At 31.1% G+C, this 23,903-nt stretch overlaps 5 protein-coding genes and 1 non-coding gene across 6 annotated transcripts; 1 reads left to right on the top strand and 5 right to left on the bottom strand.

The window, feature by feature from the left end:
• Window positions 1-373: 373 nt before the first annotated feature.
• LOC124927002 (ferredoxin-like) lies at window positions 374-3,423 on the bottom strand. The gene is made up of 2 exons (XM_047467336.1): window positions 3,267-3,423; window positions 374-1,090 (listed from the first exon to the last, which is right to left on the bottom strand). The coding sequence occupies exon 2, from the start codon at window positions 1,082-1,084 to the stop codon at window positions 620-622; it is 465 nt and encodes a 154-aa protein (XP_047323292.1). The 5' UTR covers window positions 1,085-1,090; window positions 3,267-3,423; the 3' UTR covers window positions 374-619.
• A 503-nt stretch (window positions 3,424-3,926) lies between these two features.
• Window positions 3,927-5,585, bottom strand: LOC124927001 (60S ribosomal protein L10a-1). Its single transcript, XM_047467335.1, has 6 exons — window positions 5,534-5,585; window positions 5,338-5,376; window positions 4,954-5,173; window positions 4,485-4,650; window positions 4,205-4,410; window positions 3,927-4,081 (listed from the first exon to the last, which is right to left on the bottom strand). The coding sequence occupies exons 2-6, from the start codon at window positions 5,340-5,342 to the stop codon at window positions 4,028-4,030; spliced, it is 651 nt and encodes a 216-aa protein (XP_047323291.1). The 5' UTR covers window positions 5,343-5,376; window positions 5,534-5,585; the 3' UTR covers window positions 3,927-4,027.
• A 2,573-nt stretch (window positions 5,586-8,158) lies between these two features.
• Window positions 8,159-9,461, bottom strand: LOC124927003 (cytochrome b-c1 complex subunit 9, mitochondrial). The gene is made up of 3 exons (XM_047467338.1): window positions 9,253-9,461; window positions 8,926-8,973; window positions 8,159-8,397 (listed from the first exon to the last, which is right to left on the bottom strand). The coding sequence occupies exons 1-3, from the start codon at window positions 9,367-9,369 to the stop codon at window positions 8,350-8,352; spliced, it is 213 nt and encodes a 70-aa protein (XP_047323294.1). The 5' UTR covers window positions 9,370-9,461; the 3' UTR covers window positions 8,159-8,349.
• Window positions 9,462-10,018: 557 nt separating this feature from the next.
• On the bottom strand, window positions 10,019-12,459 carry LOC124927000 (cell division protein FtsZ homolog 2-1, chloroplastic-like). Its single transcript, XM_047467334.1, has 7 exons — window positions 12,298-12,459; window positions 11,087-12,071; window positions 10,930-11,020; window positions 10,736-10,860; window positions 10,564-10,656; window positions 10,426-10,485; window positions 10,019-10,346 (listed from the first exon to the last, which is right to left on the bottom strand). Exons 2-7 carry the CDS (start codon window positions 11,969-11,971, stop codon window positions 10,233-10,235), a joined length of 1,368 nt encoding a protein of 455 aa, XP_047323290.1. The 5' UTR covers window positions 11,972-12,071; window positions 12,298-12,459; the 3' UTR covers window positions 10,019-10,232.
• A 3,575-nt stretch (window positions 12,460-16,034) lies between these two features.
• On the top strand, window positions 16,035-20,814 carry LOC124926878 (T-complex protein 1 subunit beta-like). Its single transcript, XM_047467188.1, has 12 exons — window positions 16,035-16,246; window positions 16,590-16,653; window positions 16,736-16,792; window positions 17,008-17,073; window positions 17,179-17,290; window positions 17,497-17,625; window positions 17,830-17,901; window positions 18,083-18,198; window positions 18,877-18,953; window positions 19,443-19,928; window positions 20,020-20,335; window positions 20,459-20,814. Exons 2-12 carry the CDS (start codon window positions 16,648-16,650, stop codon window positions 20,603-20,605), a joined length of 1,584 nt encoding a protein of 527 aa, XP_047323144.1. The 5' UTR covers window positions 16,035-16,246; window positions 16,590-16,647; the 3' UTR covers window positions 20,606-20,814.
• Window positions 20,815-22,966: 2,152 nt separating this feature from the next.
• LOC124928265 lies at window positions 22,967-23,094 on the bottom strand. Its single transcript, XR_007098484.1, has one exon. It is a non-coding gene; the product is annotated as a U6atac minor spliceosomal RNA (small nuclear RNA).
• Window positions 23,095-23,903: the final 809 nt, after the last annotated feature.

Raw genomic sequence — 23,903 nt, 5'->3', positions numbered from 1 at the left:
TATAATTAAGAATATATGCTGCATTTTCCATTAATTAAATCTATTTATATCCTAATAGGTCTACCGTCCACTATTATATAAATCAAAAAATGATGCTGCCTGTTCCTTATTACCTTTGCAGATCTTAACTTCATTTTAAAAACCCAAAAGATGCTTTTTTCATGATTTTTTTAATTCTTCCTTAACCTCACTCTAATCATTATATTTCAATCCCAAATAAATATAAAGAAACAAGATCACAAATTTTGAATTCAATTCCTCTACATATATTTTAACTAAATCTATCTTTGTATAAAAAGTGAAAAGTGAGCAATCTTTATATAGTGGCATTGGCTAAAAGTATTATATATTTTTAAAAATGGACAGCCCCCCATTACAACCACCACTTTATTCTTATTCCCACAACCAAAAAATCAAAGTTTACTGTTAAAGACATAACTTTGGAATGAAAATTAACAAACAGGCAATCATGAAACTAAAATTGAAACCTGAAGAACAAACTTCTAAACAACATCTGCCAAATTATTTGTGATACAAACAAAGAAAAGAGGATAAACTTCTAAACACATCTGCCAAATTATTCAAAACCTAAACCAACAGCTGGTTTTTGTTTTTCCACTCAGTAGAGGTCTTCTTCCTTGTGAGTGTAAATGACGCAGTCTGAAGTTGGGTGCGAAATACATGTCAGCAAGTAACCCTGATTCAACTGGCCGTCGTCAAGGAAGGACCCTTCGGATTGGTCAACAGAGCCAGACTCCAATTTCCCTGCACAGGTAGAACAGGAACCGGCTCTGCATGAATAAGGCACATCAACTCCTGCTTCTTCGGCAGCATCAAGCACATACTCGTCTTCAGGGCACTCAAATTCATGTTCGACACCTTCTGGTGTTATCAGCTTGATCTTGTATGCAGCTGCACTAACTCTGAACCCTCCAGATGATTTCAGCCCAAAACTTTTTGAGACACTCTTCCTCCTTAAGGATGATCCGAGAGACATTGGTGAAATTAAAGAGGCACGGGCGTTCTGATACTTTTGAGCAGCTTGGAGCATGCAATGAGATGGTGTCTTTGAGAATGTTGCCATGTTTATCTGAGTAGTAATTCAGTCACCCCAGGTTATAAGCAAATCTCAAATAGAAAAAAAAGTTACAAAAAATTTGATTCCAAGTGTTGGAAGATAGTGGCATAATGACTTTAAATGATAAAGTCTAAGTATTGATTTGAACAGTGTTCTAGATTTCTCTATTGTATCCTATAAATAGTACTCTTCTATCTTAGCAATGCAACAAACAGAAAAAAAAAAAATGCAATTACGGGTCTTAGAGTGTGCATTCCTATTTTTCGCGCATTTCATTTTTCGCACCAACAAATCTGGTATCTGCTATCTGCTATCACAACAAATTAAAAGGTTGTGTTTTATCCTTGAAATGGCATCAACTTTATTCTCGTACTCTCTAAGTCAAGTTATTGACTTTGAAGGCAGATTCTATAAATTCTGGATAAGTCAAATGGAGACATTCTTTATCCTTAGATCTGGATGTGATTGATGCTGACAGACTCAAAGAACATGATGATGATGATGAAGGATACAAGAAATTCAAAAAGGATCTCAAAAAGAAAAACACATTCGTGTTACATTATATTCAACTAGGCATGGGAAAACCATATTCCCTTTTCGGTGTCAAAAAGATCGAGAAGCTTGAGTGGCATTGAAGCAAGAATTTCAAGGTACGGAGAAAACAATTGCATTAAAACTCCTTGTGGAAAGATTTTGACAGTTTAAAGATAGAGGATCGAGAGAAGGTAAAAGATTTCTCCTAAATGTTTCCGATAAAAAGTGAGTATGCACTAAAGGTTGAGAGTGATAATGTTGATGAATCCATCAACAAACAAAATTCTTATATCTCAAGATGTTACCTTTGATGATAAAAATACTTGGGATTTGAAAGGGGGGAAAGAAGTTGAAGGCATGGGATGTCAACAATTTGTTGATCCAATTGCATCCCAAGCTAGTGCATCTTGTCCTCCTACACAAGACTTTTACATCAAATGAAGAAACTGATTCAGATAGTCCTCCAAGAAAGACCCGATTTCTTAGTGACATTTATGACTCAACTGAGTTTGGATTATTCTCTTGCGAGTCACAAGTCATTAAAAGAAGCTTCACAAGAAGAATGTTGGCTAAAAGCAATGGAAGACTGCATCAACATTGAGTGCCTCCATCATTGAAATTCTCTCACAGTGGTTTTGAGGTTTTTCATCTTCTCCCTCATTTTCTTGTCCCTTAAATCCCATTAATTCCCCTTTGTTTGCATGCAAGAAGTTGCTTCTAGTGACATATCCAGTTTTCACAACAATTCTATATCGGTAAACTTTAACTATTCAAAGAAAAACTAAAGTTGGATGCTAAGTAATAAAAATGAAGGGATAAAAGAGGAGAAACATTGAAAACTGCCCTATGTTATTCAATCCATATTCCAATTCTCCCAAAATGAATGAAATGCTATGGGGTTGTGCCAATGTAGTGAATCAACAAGTCAGGTGACAATATGTCATTCGTTTCGGACCAAACTAGACCAGCAACACACAGGCAAGTAAATAAATGACTCTTAAGGGTAACCAACACAAGTATATGGTAAAACCCACCAAACCTCTTCAAAAGGTTAATAATCCCCTATCTGAATAAGTAACTTGATGAAAGGTCTCACAATCATCAAAACATTCATAAAATAAACCATAGAGACGCTAGCTAGATCTACAAATTAGCAAAAATATTTCACAAATCCAAACATGAAGAAATGAATTGTTCCTAATTATTGAAAATGTAAAACCTTTAATCTTTTACTTGAATCTGTAACAATTGACTTCATTGACACACATATTTTCAGAGGAGCATAACAGTAGCTGTAAGAACACATTGAAGAATGAAAATCTATTGATATGTTGTCATTATGGCTTCTAGCATGTATTATAAATTTATAATGTCATAAAACGCCACACCAGAGATACATACATAATATGTGATATGGCAGTAAACTTATGAGAAAGGAATACGCATCTATAAAACTGAGGAATGAAGTAGAGAAATAGTAATTATAAACATATAATCATCAAGAAGGCGTTCATAGTCTCATAGAGAGTAGTAAGATACGAGTTTCATCTAAATACATCGCAGCATCAGATCCATTACATGCAGGTGATATGATCTTTATATATATATATAGGAAAGGGAAAAGACAGAATCAAACAAGAACTCCATAACTCACCTGCTGCAGATCGATAGATCAAGCTCAAAGGGAAGATTGTGATCGATGATTATCGAGTCTTTGAATAGAGCTGCTGCTAAGCGGAGATCTATATATAGAAATAGAAGAAAACTTGAGAGAAGAGAGCAGCAAATATAGTTAGTTATAAGCTGGAAGAAGAAGAAGAAGTAACGTGTAATAATTTTCTTTCGTTTCTATTTTATATTATATAATAATGTATTTTTTCAAATTAAATCAACACAATAAAATGCTTAAAAACTATAGAAAAACTGTATTTATTTAATTTAAAGTTAAGGAATTATGGAGAAAATGAAATGGCTTTTGGTATCATTTGAGAGTCGGTAAAGAAACAAATAAAGAAAGAAAGACAGGTGTGGGGGAGGCCTAGAGACAAGGGGAACCCAAACTAGAAGACAAGGGCCGCTGCTGCTTTAATAAATGACCCTTAAGGCACCTCATTAGCTGGCTCCCAACAACAACCAAAACATGTGGGGCTTATTTTTTATTATTATTTTTTTTTAATAATAGTAAGATTTTATTTACTGATAACCTTATTATACATGTATAATGATTTGATAATGTTTGGGGGACCTTTAGATTACCCACTAATCAATTAAATAATGTCATTTTTATAGGCAAAAGAAAAAACAGTTATAATTCAGATAAAAAGGCACATTTAACTCAAAGAACAACATTTCAGGTCCACTGTCATTTTTAATCACACCAAATGGGAAAAAAAAATGTGTAGTTTTCCAAATAGCTTAAAAGATTCGAACTGGCTTCCCCATTGTGCTCTTCAGGTACAGGCACCTTACCTGTAGATATTGATTGATTTGATTGATTCAGTGTTTGAAGTTAGAGGGTTATTTGAAAATAATCTGGTTTTTTTCAACAAATAAAATATTGTTTGAGATAGGGGGGGGTTATTGAAAGCTCACATTTTGCCAGTTCTTTTTCAACAATGAGACTAGGAAATTGACACTCATTTGCACATTCTGGAATATTTGTTTCTCCTCCATGCCCAAGTTACCAACAGCAACTCCCATGCAGAGTACCTTTTTCAGCTGGAACTTCACTGTGGCCTTCGTCTCATTCACTTTACCTTCAAGTGATTCCTGGTGGCTAACAAGAGTTGGGAACTTTCCTGCATCATTTATTTTAAATTTAAATAACCTCACTAGAATAATGAATACTACACAAGTAATAATATATATATGCCTGCTTTGTTCAGTCCAGGGCCTAGAAGACGTGGAATTTGCTTGATAACAGCTTCTGATGCTAAGAATGCATGGTATTTCTTGGCTAATTTCTTAACAAGTTTCTTGTTTTTGTTAAGCTTCTTCAAGCTTTCCACATCCATGTACTCCAGACTCATCTTCTCAGCCTGCAGGTTAAATTAATGGACTAAATTACACTAGTAACAACATTATACAAGTGTGCAAAATTGGCACCAAACTCTGAGGGAAGTAAATAGAAGGCCCTGTTGCTTTATTTTAAGAGTAAAAATGTCCTTGGCAGTAAGATTAATTAATCCATTGGTCAATGATGTTACTATATTTCTAATATTCAGATTGCATGCACGTTGAGGATCGATCAAATGCAAGATAATTGAGCTGTTTGGGAATTGTGACTAAAGCAGATTTTGATTTATGTACAAACACATGAAATTAGGGAGACAAGTAAGTACCTCTTCCACATGCTGAGCATCACCAAGCATGCAGACCTTCATCTTGGGACGTGGAATATGAGGCAATTTCACCGACCCACTGAAACGCTTGTCCTTTTGGGGATCATAGTTTTTCAGTCCAATTTGCAGCTCAACAGTTTCAGTGAAGTTGCGCTTTTTCTCCTTGGCATCACCTGTAATCTGAGTGATAGCTTCTCTCAAGGCATCACTCTGAAGTTTGCTGTAAAGTAAACAAATATGATTCAATCAATTAATCAAACAGATAGTGCAGGTAATAATAAAAGTATCATGAATCTATCCACAAAGAATATAAAAATGAGCAGTTACGTTGCTTCTCAATTGAACCAAATGAATACAAACAAAACCAAGATTCTTAATTAGTACCTCATGGCTTAAAGACTTTTGTCTCTTCAAGTTAGCTCACTGCCAGATAGAAGAAAAGGAAGATGAATCAAGCAACCAATCAGTCGAAAAAAATAAGGGATGATGCGATATTCAGTATGAGCTATAGCAATTCTGTTCTGAAATCTCTGTGTATGTGTGAGAGAGAAAGTGACAAACAGACAGACATAGACGATACCTTGGCTTCAGGGGAGTTTCCTGCCCGCCGACGATGAGGAACCATTTCCTGTCCTACCCACCTTTCAAACAATTTTTCCCAAATTACCCACCTTTTCATTCACATTCCCAAACTACCCACCTTTCTCTTTCTAAACCATTAATCAACCCATTAATTAACTCACTCTCTATCTCAACCCACTAATTAACTTCCCCTCTCTCTCTAAACTCATTAATTAACTCCTCTCTCTCTTTCAATTATTAACTAATATCCTCACTTTTAAACTATTAATTAATTCAATTGAAATATATTATATAAATATTAAAATAAAATAACACATATGTTTTATTTTTATTTAAATCTATAAATATAATATATATAGTTCAAATTAAATACACTAAATTAAATAATTTAAATAGCTATTATAAAATAAAATAAAATAGAATACATTACATAAACCGGGAACTTGAAATAAAATATATTACATAAACATTAAAATAAAATACATTACATCACAATAAAATACATAACATAAACATTACAATAAAATAAAATACATAATAAATATTAATCACGGTTCAATATACAATAAAATGCATATTTTATCTTTATAATTCAATTTTATGATATCTACTCCATTTTCCACTAAAGCAAAAACCTCTATATAAATCCACATTATGTTTGTTACCACCCTTCCAATATCCATTTATGTTTCTGTATTGTGCAGTAACGATTTCGAAGACTCCTCTTTGTTCATTGTATGGAATAACCTTGTGTGATGATGCTTTTTTCTCAACAGTTTCAAATAATTCTTTTGACCTTTGACAATAAATTTGACCATTTTGAAGGTCATTATATAAAAAAAATTGAATTATAAAGATAAAATATGCATTTTATTATTTTATTGTATATTGAACGTGATTAATATTTATTATGTATTTTATTTTATTGTAATGTTTATGTTATGTATTTTATTGTGATGTAATGTATTTTATTTTAATGTTTATGTAATATATTTTATTTCAAGTTCTCGTTTATGTAATGTATTCTATTTTATTTTAATTTATAATAGCTATTTAAATTATTTAATTTAGTGTATTTAATTTGAACTATATATATTATATTTATAGATTTAAATAAAAATAAAACATATGTGTTATTTTATTTTAATATTTATATAATATATTTCAATTTAATTAATTAATAGTTTAAAAGTGAGAATATTAATTAATAGTTGAAAGAGAGAAGCTAATTAATGGGTTTAGAGAGAGTTAATTAGTGGGTTAAGATAGAGAGTGAGTTAATTAATAGGTTGATTAATGATTTAGAGAGAGAAAAGTGGGTAGTTTGGGAATGTGAATGAAAAGGTGGGTAGTTTGGGAAAAATTGTTTGAAAGGTGGGTAGGACAGGAAATGGTTCCGACGATGAGCTCCGAATAACGAAAAGAAAGATTCTAAGGAGTTCCAACCTTAACCCTAGACACGTGAGATCAGTCCTCGCCACTCACGTGACTTTTACTTTGATATTCGGACAGGAGCTGCTGAATAAGGTTTATATATATAATCTCCTCTAAACTTCATATATTTTCTTATATTAATCGTGTTAATTATCAATTAAATTATTATTTATTTTTAAAAAAATCAATATTTACTAACTCCATTTTAAATATTTTTACCAAAATATAATCATTTCATTCAAAATATCTCAAAATAAAGCTTCATTCGCATTGGTGATATTTTGAGGAGGTGATAATTATTTTTGATAAAAAAGACTTAAAAAAGTATTAATATATATGAATAAAATAAAAAATAATAATTTAAAATAGAAGGTATTTTAGTTAATGAAATGAGCGATGTAATTGATTGAAAAATTATTTTTGAATGAATTTTTTAAAAACTTCAAAGAGAACAAAACCTAAGAAACCGATATAACTGTTTTAGTTGGACAAAACAAATATTTATATTAATATATTCAAAAATTTAGATCAATAAGATAAGAACAAATGAGCAAGTATACATAAATAAATGTTTGTGTAACTTCAACATAAAAAAAAAATATCTATCATACAAAATTATTTAAATAAACTTTGGATTAATTCAAACAAATCCAAAAAATGTAAGAAATATTAAAAATTGACATAATGCTTGATTAGAGATTCAAAACACAAAATATAAACATCCATTTATATCATAAATTGTTTCAATAAATTCAAATAATAATATAATCCGTTCATTTGTACAATAAATTGAATAGATATTTTTTCCATAATCAAAATGTGACATATAATAAAGCTTCACAGTATTCTCAAAATGTGTCTATATAACTGATTGAGAAATTGTGATTAAATTAAATAATGTTTTGAAAGACCTCTTTGTAAACTTATCTAATTATATATTTGTTATAACTTAAAAGTTATTAAGATGTTCTCCATGTTACAAAAATACAAACCATTTCAATCTCTTTCTGCTGCTCCCTTCATCTAACTCACACAAACAATCACAATTCTATGTTGCTTTTAAAAGATTGAGGTGATAAAAAGATGCTACCAATGCATATTAGATAAGAAACCAAAACATATGGCCTACAAAGAAATGGAGAAAATGAAACATGTTTATTCAGCTTGGTTTTGATTCATCTAAAACAATAGAAAAACTAGGCCAAATCATAGGAATTGAATTCAGCTTGGTAAAAATGATGAACAATGTTTACAACTGCCTCAAAGAGAGACAGGCACACAACTGACTTTGATCAAAAACATAAAACAAATGTTTATTTTAACATCAATCCAAAATGTTTCCTTTTTTCAAACCAGGAATCAGAAAAACTAACTGGTCATTTATTCAGTTGGCCTCTGCCCCAGGACTGAAATATCCTCATAACGCTTCTGCATCACCAAACACACAAGAGATGTTAGATATTTCAATATCACAACTGCAAATTACCAGAATAAATAAACCCTTTATCTAGTTTAAGTTCTCTACTGATGAACAAGGACTTTAATCTACAATGAACACAATAAACTCTATACAGATTCATCATCACTAGCACACTCTTGACTCGAAATGGGAGCAGGTTTGAAAAAGGATCTTAGAGTGTCTAGGACGGGGCCAGGAGGGTCTCTTAACCCCTTCTTTTTTCTTCTCATCTTGTCATGGTAAGGAAGAAAGGGTGATATTCCGAATCCTCATTACTAATGGAATCCAAAGGATCTCTAGATTGATCAGAATATCCTTTTAGCACCTTATTGATTGTTTAAGTGAAAACAATAGCAAAAATGTCAAACACATACACATGAATCATCTGCCCAATTGCATTTTTAAGTCATAAAATAGTTTGCCCTAGAAACTGCTCAGATTCAAGAATAATAAGGGGGAAAATGATATCAAGACACAAAAAAGGGAGAATATGATACCCCAACATTGTTGCGTTCCCAAAGCTTATGTACGCCATAATCCACAGCCTGCATAGAGATCAATTACAATTACTTCAAAGTAGAATCTAAAAACAATGCTAACAAATCTAATAATGGATCAAAGTGAAACCGTATGAAGGAAATAACATATTTTGCAGAAATTGGACATCTAGGGTTTCAGAAAAGTGCCCAATCTGAAAATTTTGCGATCTTGAGATACAAATCTCGATTGCGTTGTGGATAAACATCTAGAAGTCATCTTATATATATAATAAATCGATCTATAAAGAAAGAAGGAAGCGAAGCAGATGAGACGAAAACACTAACCCGTTCTCCGGCGAAAGCGCCGAGGATGACAAAAGTGGCGTAGACGGAAGTCCGTCGCATGATAACTTTATAGATTCCATTGAGGATTCCTCCATCTTTGCGCGCTGCGTATTCCATCTCCAATCTCTTTCCTACACCCACCTCAATCCCTCGGCTGAACAAGAGAACGATTGATTGCAAAGTATAAATGAAAACCCGACCCACAGAGCCTGTCAAATTTGCCTTTTATTTACGCAACGGACCGGATGGAAGTCCTTGCAACCCTAAATAAACCGGCTTACCGAACTACTCATGAGTTGACTCATTTACAATCTTCAAAAAAAAAAAAACAGATAAATTGATTTATTATTAATTTTAATTGTAATATATATATATATATTAATTCATTCATGTTTATTGTTTTATAATATAACATATATATTAGAAACAATAGTAATATTTTTTCATCATTAAATTTTATATTAATAGAATGAGGATTTGAATGACCCTATAATGCGAAAAATGTAAAATTTATTTGTAAACATTGTAACTATAATTTGAGTGATCATGAATCGATATAACACTTCAGATTGCCTGTGCTGAATTTGATTTTTTATTTTTTTTTCTCTTCAATTTACATTGATGCACCTTAATACAGGAAGCATCCATTCATACTTGGATGTTTTCTAGCCTATTATTATTATTGCAACAAAATTTGTCACGTCAACTTCAGTTATAACTCAAGAATTTCTTAGCTACTTTCACGGGCAATCGAGCATACACAGGCTCGAGCAAACATTTTCGTGTTTCCCAGTTCGGTAGAACCAACCAAATAGAGAAAGAAAGCAATTCTGTACACAAGTAAGCAAACAGACAAGAGTCGAGCTATTCAAACAATAAATGAAATTAAACCAACTTTCTTTTGTGTAAATCAACAACCCCAACACTCTGAAACCAACCATTTCTTCATTATTACTACTACCAAGAGGAATGATCGTCTGTCAAACTTTAGGATATCGATAACCCCCTTTCCTCTTCAAGAACTCCGGAATCTCCACAAAAACACCTTCCGTTTGGGAGGAAGAGGAATTGGGACGCCTAGAATCTCCCTGTCCCTGCAATGTTTTTCAATTATCAAGAAACACACAAATTGACAGAAAGAAAGAGAGATCAGTGGTTAATAAATAACAATACCCTTCCTCCTTCAGTTTCCTCTTGTCGCTTGAACCCAGTAGCAATCAAAGTTATGCTAACCTGAATCAATAATGATCATGTTTTATTAACCAAACACATTCTGTTCTACTAGCTAATGACATTATTGTTAAAGCTTACTTGGCCTGTTAAAGATGGATCTATCACTGCTCCAAATATTAAATTTGCGTTTGGATCAACAAGGTCATATACGACCTCAGCTGCAGCATTCACCTGGAACCAAAACAAACAAAAAAAACAAGTTTCAAAAACTGTTTCTAGAACTTGACCACTAAAAGAACTGGTTTTTAACCTCAAAGAGAGTTAAATCGCTGCCACCAGTTATATTCCAGACTATTCCAGTCGCTCTCTCTATACCAATGTCCAACAATGGAGATTGTATTGCATTTAAAGCAGCATCTCTTGCCCTTGTTTTACCTGCAAAGTGAAAAAAACACTATAAAATCGACAATAACAACAGGAGAAAAAAAACATTTCAGTTCTTACCAGTGGCAGTTCCTATTCCCATAAGAGATGAACCTGCATTTTGCATTATCGCTCTTACATCAGCAAAGTCGACATTAACTAACCCGGGAACCTGCAAGAGCTAAAATTCAAACACAGCCCAACAAAGTCTCTCTTTTTTCTCTAAAGGTGAACTAACCATTATTATGTCAGATATGCCACGAACACCTTGTCGAAGTATGTCATCAGCCAAATTAAAAGCTTCGGTTACTGGAGTAGACTGTGAGACAGCGGTTAATAGCTTGTCATTAGGAATGACAATCAACGTATCAACATTCTCCCTCAAAGCCGCCACTCCTTCTTGAGCTTGAACACAACGTTTTCGTCCCTCAAATGAGAACGGAGTCGTGACAATACCAACAGTCAAGATTCCTAACGACTTTGCAATTCCAGCCACAACTGGAGCTGCACCTGTTCCCGTTCCTCCACCCATTCCAGCAGTTACAAACACCATATCTGCACCAGAAACCGCCTCCTCAATAACTGACCTGCTCTCATTTGCAGCATTCATTCCAATATCGGGTTTCCCACCAGCACCAAGCCCTCTGGTTAATTCTCTGCCAATTTGAAGACGGTTTCCCACAGGTGACATTCTCATGGCTTGGACGTCTGTATTAACAATCCAAAAGTCTACACCAGTCATAGAACTCTGAACCATTCTATTCACAGCATTCGAACCGCCTCCTCCAACTCCCACCACTTTGATCTTCGCCTCATTGTAGTTATTATTTGGAATGGATGGTTCATTTGAAATCTCTTCCTTCCTCATGCTGCTAGAACCTCCTCCATCAGTTCCATTTCCCCTCAGCAGTGAAACTTCAGGATGAAGATTCAAGAAAGCATCTTTGCTTTCATTTGGTTGGTTAATTCTGTGGGAATTAAATGAACATTTAAGCCGAAAAGAGATTGGAGACTTATTCAGATGAGAATCTCTGCCTTTATAAGAATTCTCCTTTAATGCTCGGCCATTTCGAGCTGCCAATACATCGGAATGTGCAAAGCTGCAAGGAACATAAGTTGCCATTTCGCAAAGGAAAATACAACGAGAAGAATAAGAACAACTACTACTACTAGGAGAGGCGATGAAATGTTGTAAAAATCAAACAATGCCCAAATTCTTCAACCTGTTGAATACAGAAACAAGATTATAATCCTTAGCTGAATCAATAAACGGAAACAGGAATGTATAGAAAGAAAGCTAGACCGGAAAGACCCAAAAATGAAACCACGTAAATGAGCAACGCTAGCCACGAAAGAACCCCAACAAACAAGAGAAATAGACAGAATGAACAATTAAACCGACAATTAGGTTGACAGAAGACAAAATTCATCTGGGTTTTGATCAAATACCTGCGAAGAGTGAAGGGAGAAGTACAGTGAGCAGCGGCAGCGTACCATCCATTGAACCCATTCTCAAACCAAAAGGGTGGAATTTAAGACTGTCTTGAGAGGAACAGTAAACGCGCTGATAAATGGCTTCTTCCTGTATATAGAGAAGAGACTAGAAAGAAAGATAGATAGAGATAGCACCTAAAGGATAGTGGACTCAATATACTCCCAAATTATGCAATTTTTTTTATTTATTTTAATATAAGTTTCTCGTGACAAAATTAATAGCTAAAAGATTAAAAGTTACTATTTTGATTTTAACTTGTTAATTTCTTACATTAAAAATTATATATATTATTAATTTTAGCATAACCATATTTTTTAAAAATTAAATTAACCTTTTACAATCTTTTATTTGAATCACAAAAGCCAACCTCCCTCAAACAACCATTAAACTAGTTCGGTACATACATTTATTTGTTTTTAATGTGCATATATAACATGTACTTAGTACCTACAATGTTACTTATGAACATATTTATATTTATTTGTCTTATTAAAAAATATCTTATTTCAATAAGTAATTATTAGGTTGTTAGTTGATCCGTTGAGGTCCCAACTATTCCATTCCATCAAAACAGACAAAGTAATAAAGTTGAAACTGGAATTATGTGTCCCTTTTGTCATTCTCAAAATGGTCGACCTATTAGAGATTGTTTGATATGGATTGTTTATTTATATATATGTCCGGGAGGCCCAAAACCATTGAACACCACTTAATTTCATACTTTAAATTATTAAAAAAACAGTTTACTATTTTATTTATATAAATTGGAGGTAAAAAACTTTTAAAAAAAGTATTTTTCAAATAGTTCAAGATAATACTAATAAATAAAGCAACTTTACTTGTCTATAAAACTTTAACAAATTTGTGAGTAAAAATAAAGAAAGAACATTCTGGTAAATTCGGAATTTTAATAGTATATGGATCGTAACAACATCAGTTGAGAAATTGATTGATTGCCACAAATTTATTAATTTTGTTATGAATTGATTGAGTTTCTTTTTAAATAAAAAATAATTTTGGATAAAATTATAATTTGGAGCGGATTATGAAGGGATGTAGTCTGGACTTAAAATTATTATTAACTATCTATATATCCAAATCTCTTAAAAGGTAGTTAGTGGTTTTTAAGATAAATAAAATGAGTTATATTCTTCCAAAATGTATAAATTAATTTTTTTTTATTAAGTTCAAACCACTCAACTTTTTCTTTACATTATGTTTAAACTGTTAATCTAATGTTTGACTCCATCCTTTATTGTAATACTATTTGTTTATCCATTAAAAAAATAAATGATTAAAATCGATTTAATGATGAGGATAATAAATGACCGAATTAAGGCTCGAATTTTGAATCGTGTTATATGAAACTCGAACTATCAAGATTTTAATTATAATGTTTTTTAAAATGGACAAGAGATCCTTCATTTATTTAACGTATTATTTTTATTTTTTTAATTAATTTGTCAATGTTTTTAAATGAAATGATATTTAAAGATGTTTTGAAAGTATTTAAAAAAAAAATTGTATTATTTTTAAAATTTTGTATTCTAATTTGTGGAAATTAGTTTTGATAACTACACAAATTTGTAATTTAAGAAAAGATTTGAAAAAATTTGAATATATATAGATTTTTTTTCCAGAAGAATTTCACAACGACCTAACTTTATGTATGATCTAACAATTGAATGTATTTATATTTTTTTAAGATATTAGCATTTAAAACAGTCGAATACGATTTGAAGGTTTGGCAAAATTTGTATTGTGGTTTCCCGTGGCGTTAGCATTTTTTCGGTGCACAAAGCCCCAACGAGAGAGCCCCAACGAGGAAGGTTTTAGTGGGTTTTTTATTATTTTGTTAATGCGACTCTTTAGAAAATAAAAAAATAAATAGAATTGTTATTTTGTTTTAACAATTGTAGTAAAATAATTCAGAAAAATAAAATATTATGTTAAAATAAGAAGACGGAGACGTTCATCCGTTTGTGAAAAAACCTTAAATGGTTAAAATTGTGATAGTTGAAGTTTCAAATGACACAATTCAAAGTTTGAGTTCTACCGGATAAAAACGACTCAAATCCGAGTCATAAATAATAATTGAACCTATAATAAATATATGGACAAATTACTTGGGTGGCTCTCTAATTATTTCTATTGCTCACTTTTAGCTCTCAAATTAATTTTGAAACAAATCGCCCTTTAACTTTTAGAAAGGTCACAAATGACGTCAACTTTTTGGTTAAACATAATGGTTAAACTTAAAATATTATTTTTTATATATTATCTCTAATATTATTTTTTATATTTTAATTATTAAATCGCTTATATATAATATTATATATTATTATTATTAATTTTTATATTTATATAATTATTAAATATTTTATATAATATATAAATAATATATATATATATTATAAATTATTTTAAACTTTATTTATATTTATATAAATAGAGTTTAAAATAATTTATAATATATATATATATAATTATATACATTATCTTTAATCATTAATTTATATAATATATATTTTAAAAAATAATTTGAGAGTTAAAAGTAATTGAGTAATTGGGAGGTAACTATTACTTTTAACCCTCAAATTATTTTTTAAAATATAAATTATATAAATATATATAATTAACTATTAAAGATAATATATATAAATTATTTTTAAACTTTGTTTTATAGATATAGAAATATATATATATATATATATAATATATATATAAGAGATTTAATAATTATATAAATATAAAAATTAATAATATATATAAGCAATTTAATAATTATATATATATAAATATAAAAATAATATTTTAAACTTAAGTGGTTATGTTTAACTAAAAAGTTGATGGAAGGGCCGTTAGTGATATTTATTAAAGTTGAAGGACGATTTGTTTCAAAAATTAATTTAAAGACCAAAAGTGAACAATCAGAATAATTAGAGAGTCGCCCAGATAATTTGCCCTAAATATAATTTGTAAGGATTAATATTATTTTGTATTAGTAAACCATTATGGCCATGATTCACTATAACTATAAATAGTGTCCAATTTAGGACAGCTCATTTAACAAAAAAAAAAAAAAAAAAAAAATAATTAAGTTTTTTAACATAAAAGTATATAACTTAATAATTTAGGAAGTAAAATTTTAAATTTTATTTGGTTATGAATTATATTTCCAGTGAAATCAAATTTTTAAATAAAAATTTGAGCGAATAAAAATTGTTTTTTTCAAGGCAGCCCAATTTTCAGCATGACAATGACTATAAAATATCTTAAATTAAGATTACATTTAAAACATGAAAAATTAAAAAATCACCTATAATTTTTATTTATTTTTATTAAATACCTTATTTTATTTATTTTTTACTTTAATTATTATTATTAATATTTTTTATAATTATTACAGTATTACTATATTTTATATGAATTTTGATACTTTACTGGAACAAATTTTAAAACAACTTATTTATATACAGTATGATTAGAGAAGATACAGTTCTTTATTTTAAAGATAATCTTCATAATAATAATAATAATAAAAAAATTATTAAATATATAAATGAAAATTTGTTTTTAATATATACAAGAGAAAATCATATAAAATGTTATTTGAAAATAAAATTTAAAAACAAAACAGAAGTTAAAGCCTATGAACAATAAGACCTAATTAATCTCTCACTATAAGCGGCCCGGCCCGCACCCACATTTCCTCTTTTCATTGTTTCAGCTAAAGTGTCAAGCACCACTCTGCACTTCTCCGGCGATTTCCCGTTCTCTGACGGCGAATCCTCCTCGTCGGACTGTTGTGTCAACCTCGGTGGAGGTCTATACATTCGCGGTCGCTTGGGCTTCACTCACACCTTTTCTGGCTCTTCGGTTTGGAACAACAAGCAGTCTCTGGTATTTCTATGTTTTGTTCTGTCTATGTGTTTGCAGAGGGATCATAGAACAATATAGAATGATAGTCTAGGTATCCGATGTTTCTGCGCTGGACCGAACAACTTTCATACCAAATGTTGTGTCCTGACCTAGATGTCGCTAGTGACTGACTTGTGTCATTACACTCTAAGCTTATTATCGTATGGTTGTTTTAGTAGTATCAAGTACTAGTTATTATATGTTACAGGAGTTCATTTTCTTACTCTTTATTTGGGAGTTAACTTATAACAAACCCATGAATATGATAGTTAGAGTGCCATGCTTTTCTCTACTGTAATTTGGTTTTGGCATTACTTTCTTGCAGATATCATTGTTGTTGGTTGAAAGACCAATTCTCAGCCTTGTTCCCTTAATTTGTTCCAATGGGGGTGCGTTTCTTGTCCATAATGCTGTCGGAATTTGTATTTGTTCCTCATCAATTTATGATTCTTACTTAGTTTGTTACTGTAGGTTGATAGACTTCTTAAAGATGAAGCCACAGAAGAAAAGGGTGAGAGGGCCAGAATGGTTAGTACAATATTCGGATGTTGTTAACCTCTTGTAGTTATACATGTGAATTTCAGCAATTGACTAGATTTTATGTGCATTTAAATTTGGGTTGTTGTAGTTTGTTGAAATATGAATGCTGAACCCAATCATAGGCTTGGCTGTTTTGTAGTAGTGTGATTGAATGCTCATTTTAGTTTACTTGACTAATGAATGCGTATTCCAAATTTTGATAGGCCTCATTTGTTGGAGCAATGGCTATTGCTGACTTAGTGAAGACAACATTAGGACCTAAGGGAATGGTAATCCTTGTGTATTTGGTGCAAGAGGGATGTTACATATTTCTAAGCTCCAAGTGTTGGGCATGGATATTGACTTAATCTCTTTACCCGTTTTTTTTTTTATAGGACAAGATTTTGCAATCAACAGGGAGAGGAAGGAGTGTTACTGTTACAAATGATGGTGCTACAATCTTGAAGTCTCTCCATATTGATAATCCAGCTGCTAAAGTTCTTGTTGGTATCCTCATTTAGTTACCCTTTCTTATGCCTCATTTCCGCTCATTTGATGTACTTTAACTTGCTGATGCATTCTGGTTGTGTGTTTAGACGTCACTTTAAAGATCATCATTTCTTATTGAAGCTTTATTTTTCTCCGAGTTAATGCACTGTAATTCAGTTTTGGCTTCAAATTTGGCATCACTGTGTTCTTAACTTGATTACCAGATATCTCAAAAGTTCAAGATGATGAAGTTGGGGATGGGACAACTTCTGTTGTTGTTTTGGCTGGTGAACTTTTGAGGGAAGCTGAAAAGCTAGTAGCAACAAAGATACATCCTATGACAATAATAGCAGGTATGCATTAAATTCCTTTGTTCTATCTAGTCTTTGATATTGTCTGTTAGAACAGCTTTATGATTTTACTCTTCTGTTCCTTTCTTTACTTGTGGAGAATGTTTTTGTGTACTTTTCTACTACTTTCTGTACTTGAGAATGATTTACATCATTTTAGTGTTTTTATACGAGTCTAGTGTTTATGTACCTGTTCTAATTTTTCAGGTTACCGTATGGCTGTTGAATGTGCCCGCAATGCTTTGCTGGAAAGAGTTATGGATAACAAAAATGATGCAGGTCTCTTATAGAAAGAATCAAAGTGTATTATACAGTAGAAATATATCTCTTCAGTATATAATGGTTTGATACACAGGAATAATTATTCATCTTGGGGATTATTTGCTCTGATAAAATGAGAATTGCTTTCCTATTTTATGAGTCATAGTTGTTTAACATGCATGATATTGTTGGCCTACAGAAAAATTTAAGTCAGACTTGATGAAGATTGCAAGGACTACATTGAGTTCCAAAATTCTCTCCCAAGACAAGGAACACTTTGCAGAATTAGCTGTTGATGCTGTCATGAGATTACAAGTGAGTGTTACTTCCTGCTTCGTCTTTAAATGGAAGCATTGTAGTTTCTTTCTCTCTCTTTGGCTTTGAGTTGATTTGGCAGGGGTTGAAATAAAATATTACTGTGTAAGAATGTTAGATTGACTTGTTTCGATAGAGATTGTATTGGTTGGGTTGATTACCTTGTCTCAATTTGTCATTCTTGTATTTTAATCATCCCTAAAATGCTTGTGTTGATTACTTGCTAAGTTTAAGAAAGTAAGCATTTGAATCCATCTTCTCTTAACTGTTAAAAGGTAATTGCATCATTTCTCTATTAAATTCTTTGTCTAAAAAATTAAAATGACTGTTAATGAGTACAAATGAGAATGTTTGTTGAGGAGATACTTAAAGGTGATCATTTCTAGCAACATGGAAATCTTTCTCTGAAATTCTGAATTTTAGTAGCATATTTGACTGATTTATTCTATAAATGGTGTCATCTAAGGTTTTTGGAGTGTGTTAGGTAATAATCTTACTTTAAGAAAATTGGTAATATTTTTTTTGGATGTTCTGAAAATTTAAAACCATATCAGTCATGGTTTCTTCTATCAGTCTGTTATCATTCTTCTTTGAGTTTTTTGTATTAGTTCCTTTTGTATACTAGTATACCTTCAAAGTTATTACTATTTGTTTAACCTGACCATTTTCTGAATTCAGGGGAGCACAAACTTAGAATCCATTCAAATTATTAAAAAGCCTGGAGGATCTTTGATGGACTCATTTTTAGATGAGGGGTAAGTATTCAGAGAATCAAATTTGCTTGTTTGTTACATTAGTATATATTTGAAATTTATTTCTTTCATCCCAGAAGAATATTTTTTCCTGGAAATATACATGCTTGCAAATGTCCAGTTTTTTTCAACCATGACACTCGGGTCGTGTTTGATGAAGGGTTATTTTTATTTAATTCAAATAACCTCATATTCCATCATTAACCAAAGTACCAATTTACCCTTACTTTTTTTTAACATTTTAAATATTAAATACAAAAAATATTTTAGTAATTTAACCCAAATAACTCCAAATAATCCAATTCTTCAACAAATGTGATTTTTTTTCATCCTAAAAATCGATAATTTACAAGAACAACTACATCAAAACAAGCCTTTGTCGCCTTAGACCTTATTATGAGATATTAGTAATCTGTTTTCCCTCTCCACACTTTCTGTAATCTTCTTGGAGATGGATGTAAACATTTTTTTTCGTGTATAATTTCTGTGCAGGTTTATTTTGGATAAAAAGATAGGTCTTGGTCAACCGAAGCGCATTGAGAATGCAAAGATCTTGGTTGCTAATACCGCAATGGACACAGATAAGGTTAAGATTTATGGTGCACGTGTTCGAGTGGATTCAATGTCTAAAGTTGCTGAGATCGAGGCTGCTGAGAAGAATAAGATGAAAGAGAAGGTGGATAAGATTATAGGCCATGGGATTAACTGTTTTATCAATCGGCAGTTGATCTACAATTTTCCAGAAGAGCTGTTCGCCGATGCAGGAATTCTTGCAATTGAGCATGCTGATTTTGAAGGAATAGAGCGGCTTGGACTGGTAACTGGTGGAGAGATTGCATCTACTTTTGATAATCCAGAAACAGTCAAGCTTGGTCACTGCAAATTGATCGAAGAGATAATGATTGGTGAGGACAAGTTGATCCATTTTTCTGGAGTTGCAATGGGTCAGGCATGTACAATAGTACTCAGAGGTGCAAGGTAATTCACCATCACACTTGAGTATTGCAGTTAATTTTCAGGTTGGATACTTTGCTAAATTGCATATCTTGGGCATTCTCTTTGTTGACAGTTTCCATGTGCTTGATGAAGCGGAAAGATCTCTGCACGACGCACTGTGTGTGTTGTCTCAAACTGTAAATGACAGCAGGGTGTTGCTTGGAGGTGGATGGCCGGAGATGGTTATGACCAAGGCAGTGGATGAACTCGCGCGAAAGACACCTGGCAAGAAATCTCATGCTATTGAAGCTTTCTCTAGGGCATTGATAGCTATCCCAATAACCATTGCTGACAATGCTGGTCTAGATAGTGCTGAATTGGTTGCACAACTCCGTGCTGAGCATCACAACGACAGATCTAACGCAGGCATTGACGTCATTTCTGGATCTGTAAGTTTTTGCCGCCTTAAATCTTGTTAAAGTGGATGAGAAACAGTATAAAAAAAGTTTTTATTCTGGATTATATGGAAAATATATATATATCTGATGTGGTTGTGGGGGCATATTTGGCAGGTTGGAGATATGGAACAACTGGGAATATCGGAGGCCTTCAAGGTTAAACAGGCGGTATTGCTGTCTGCAACTGAGGCTGCAGAGATGATCCTAAGGGTCGATGAAATCATTACCTGTGCCCCACGTAGGCGAGAAGATAGAATGTGAGTCAGTCACTACTACTGCCTTTTTACGGATGTTTATTTATTTCTATTTTTTCTGTTATGTACCTCGGATTTTGGGTAGTAGTTACTATGCAGGATAAATTAGTGGGTTGCTCCTTGGAATTGTTTTGTTTATTTTATGTTCCTCAAATTGATGCTAAAGATTTATTATGTGTCACGAATGAAAGTTGTGATAGAGAAGATCCTATTGCTTTTCTAAAGGATTTTTTTTTTATTATTTGAAATGTTGAATGAGTTTAATTGTTTTATTTTTTATCTTACCAAAAATTGTCCATCCAATTTAAATGGATGCTACACTTGTTTAGATAAATTCAGTCTCTTATCACATGGAATTTATTTATCTCTAAAAAATTGATGGTTGTAATCCAGTAACATAGATGCAACTCTTTCACTTCATTAAACTCAAAATTACTTAACTGTTTTGTTTGTTTGTTTCAATTAAACGAAAATGAAGACATATATACATGTATTATCTAATGAACTAAAAATGATTTTATCTTTTCAATATTGGTAGATAAGGGCTGGTTTTACAGTAACGTATATATATATATATATATATATATATTATTGACACCATATTTGCTTCTAAACTATTAATTCTTATCAACATCAAATTACATAATTAATTATTACTTCTGATCTTTGTTTAAAAAGAATTTATCCAACCGGAGTGGACTAAACGCTCAAAACAATATTTTTTTAATGGTTAAACTTAATAGTATATAATATTTTCTTTAACAATACTATAAATATAACACAAATACAAAGCAAGTTTAATTATGCGTTCTGTTTAATGGCACAAAATTCATACTTAATTCACTTGTTAACGTAACAACACAAAACCCTTGGCGAATCATAAATTAGTATAATGACGTAACACCCTTCAAAAATTAGCATAATGACGTAAAACTTTTAGGATTCAGAGTTAGTATAATTGTGCAAAGTCTTTATAATACAAAAGTTAGCATAATAACGCAAAACTCTTCAGATTCAAAAGTTAGCATTACGGTGCATATGGGTGTTCAATATTTGTTGTGAATCTAAAATCCGATCGAATTCGAATAAATCGAATTTTAAATCAATTCGAATAAATCGAATTTTAAATCAATTCGAATTTAAATACGACTTTAATTTAGTTTTCGAGTTGAAATGATTTTCGAGGAGTTGGGTTTCAACTCGAAAACCAAACCGAAAATTGAATTATTTTTTATTATTTATTATATATAATTAAATAATAATTAAATTTAGGTCAGCCCTGACCCGTTACTAGATCCAGTCCTCTTTCATAATTGAATTTCAATAAAATTTAATTAGCATAATGACACAAAACTTTTAAAATTCAAAAGTTAGCATAATAACATACTACCTTAATACTTAAAAGTTAACATAATAATAATAGAGTAAAACTCTTAAAATAAAATTTGTCATTCAAGTTCAAAAGTTAACTTAATAATTACGAGTTTAGCCCAAACCATTAAAATCATTTTCTTTCTCATCTCAACAGAAACACATATACAATAATGGAATGATTTCATCCCTTGACTATTATCAAGTATCTCCCCTATCTTCAACACTCCAACCTTTCATATAATTTTCACTATAAAAAAACAAACATCTAACAATTTATAATATACTCAATAATTCTATTCATATTCATAAACATTTCATATCTTCTAACTAGTCTATATCTATCATTTTCTTCATAATCATACACCTTAATTAAACATATTTTTACCAATTTATTGTCTCATTACTACGTACTTTATGCATTCTTATTCCATAAATTTCTAACACTTTCTGAACAGTTTTATTATCTCAAAATACACTTTAAAGCATCAAATAATAGAGTTCATTTAAGACTAATAAAGATACACTTTAGAGTTAAATTTATTTCTGTTGTGCGGAATGGAAGAAAATGATGAACAATGAAGTGTGGAAATAAACAGATGAAGAGATTTCTAATTGTCAAAAGATAAAGATAAAACAGATTACAGCAAAAGAAATAAACTTCGCCTATAAAAATGATGAAAACAAGAAACGTAAATACTAACTTAATTTTGCATAACTGTAGAATTAAATGTGATATTAATTCCTATACTAAAGGCAGATCGTTAGAATTAAATCAGTTAGAATCGAGATAAATATCACATATATTTTTTTAATATTCCTATTTTTTTTAGTAGAGTTAACTTTATTCTCTTTGTATGCAATACAAAAATCTAAGTGTATTTTTATTATCTCGAAATACACTTTAAAGAATCAAATAACAAGTTCATAAAAGAAAAAGAGATTTGGTTCTATATAAATTACAACATTTCATCAAATATGTAGATCAAATTATACAAAAAAAATTGGGTTATAGATCCACCGAAGTGGGTAGCCTTAACCGGATGTGTGGTAACAGATAAGGCCCGAAAGCCGTTCCCGTCCCTGTCGGGGGAGATGCCAACCATCTCTCCTTTCTACGAACACGTTTGATTATTTTGTTTCTTTCATTCTTATACATTGTCTCGTACATATAAATTTCCGATGTGGTACAAACTAACACTGATTTAAATATTTATTATTAAAAAGCCAAGGAGAGACAACCATCTCTCCTTTCTACGAACACCTTTGATTATTTTGTTTCTTTCATTCTTATACATTGTCTCGTACATATAAATTTTCGATGTGGTACAAACTAACACTGATTTAAATATTTATTATTAAAAATTTGGCTTCGACCTTCAGTGTGTTAGACTGACGTGATAACCAACTACACCACGAAACCTTGTTGTTTTGATTCATCATTTATCACAACTTAAAAACAATATTTAATAAATTATTATGTTTTTTTTGTGTTCATGTTTATGAGTTTTTATTTTCTTAATTATTAGTCTTTTATTTGTAAAAGAATAGGATTAAAAATCTCAATACATCATATTTGCTAGCTACTTATATAACCAATACTTGGTATAAAAAATAGTTTTAATGATAATGTATAACTAATTACATTATCTTTGGTATTAACCCTTCACTTATCATAATCTATGACATGTTTTCTAATTTTACATGGTAAAATAGATTCTTTATCAACGTTATAGAAGTTGGGGAAGAAAGAAACAATATTAATATAGTTTTGACAATATCTAAGGAGAATGTTACAAAAATGTGAAGTGAAAGGATTCTTTAATGCTAAAAAAATGTTACAAATACTCAACAATAGAAAATATACGAGTTTTTAATAAATAGGTCGTAAAATTCATCCTAAATATATTATTGTTTTGAAAAATACTACTCCA

Source organism: Impatiens glandulifera, chromosome 2 (assembly GCF_907164915.1).
Source record: "Impatiens glandulifera chromosome 2, dImpGla2.1, whole genome shotgun sequence".
Classification (NCBI taxonomy): Eukaryota; Viridiplantae; Streptophyta; class Magnoliopsida; order Ericales; family Balsaminaceae; genus Impatiens; species Impatiens glandulifera.
Note: the sequence above shows the minus strand (reverse complement) of the source record. Positions and strands in the feature narration are given on the sequence as shown.

Excerpts from the sequence above, each read along its gene's own strand:
- LOC124927002 (XM_047467336.1), bottom strand. The coding sequence starts at position 1,084 with ATGGCAACATTCTCAAAGACACCATCTCATTGCATGCTCCAAGCTGCT.
- LOC124927001 (XM_047467335.1), bottom strand. Across the intron at positions 4,651-4,953 it reads ATGCTCAGCATGTGGAAGAG|GCTGAGAAGATGAGTCTGGA; the intron begins GTACTTACTTGT and ends TTTAACCTGCAG. Across the intron at positions 4,411-4,484 it reads CCCTGGACTGAACAAAGCAG|GAAAGTTCCCAACTCTTGTT; the intron begins GCATATATATAT and ends TAAATGATGCAG.
- LOC124927003 (XM_047467338.1), bottom strand. The coding sequence starts at position 9,369 with ATGGAATACGCAGCGCGCAAAGATGGAGGAATCCTCAATGGAATCTAT. Across the intron at positions 8,974-9,252 it reads GCGCTTTCGCCGGAGAACGG|GCTGTGGATTATGGCGTACA; the intron begins GTTAGTGTTTTC and ends ATCTCTATGCAG. Across the intron at positions 8,398-8,925 it reads GGGAACGCAACAATGTTGGG|AAGCGTTATGAGGATATTTC; the intron begins GTATCATATTCT and ends TTGGTGATGCAG.
- LOC124927000 (XM_047467334.1), bottom strand. The coding sequence starts at position 11,971 with ATGGCAACTTATGTTCCTTGCAGCTTTGCACATTCCGATGTATTGGCA. Across the intron at positions 10,861-10,929 it reads GGGAATAGGAACTGCCACTG|GTAAAACAAGGGCAAGAGAT; the intron begins GTAAGAACTGAA and ends TTCACTTTGCAG. Across the intron at positions 10,486-10,563 it reads ATCCATCTTTAACAGGCCAA|GTTAGCATAACTTTGATTGC; the intron begins GTAAGCTTTAAC and ends TTATTGATTCAG.
- LOC124926878 (XM_047467188.1), top strand. Across the intron at positions 17,074-17,178 it reads CATTAGGACCTAAGGGAATG|GACAAGATTTTGCAATCAAC; the intron begins GTAATCCTTGTG and ends TTTTTTTTATAG. Across the intron at positions 18,954-19,442 it reads GACTCATTTTTAGATGAGGG|GTTTATTTTGGATAAAAAGA; the intron begins GTAAGTATTCAG and ends ATTTCTGTGCAG.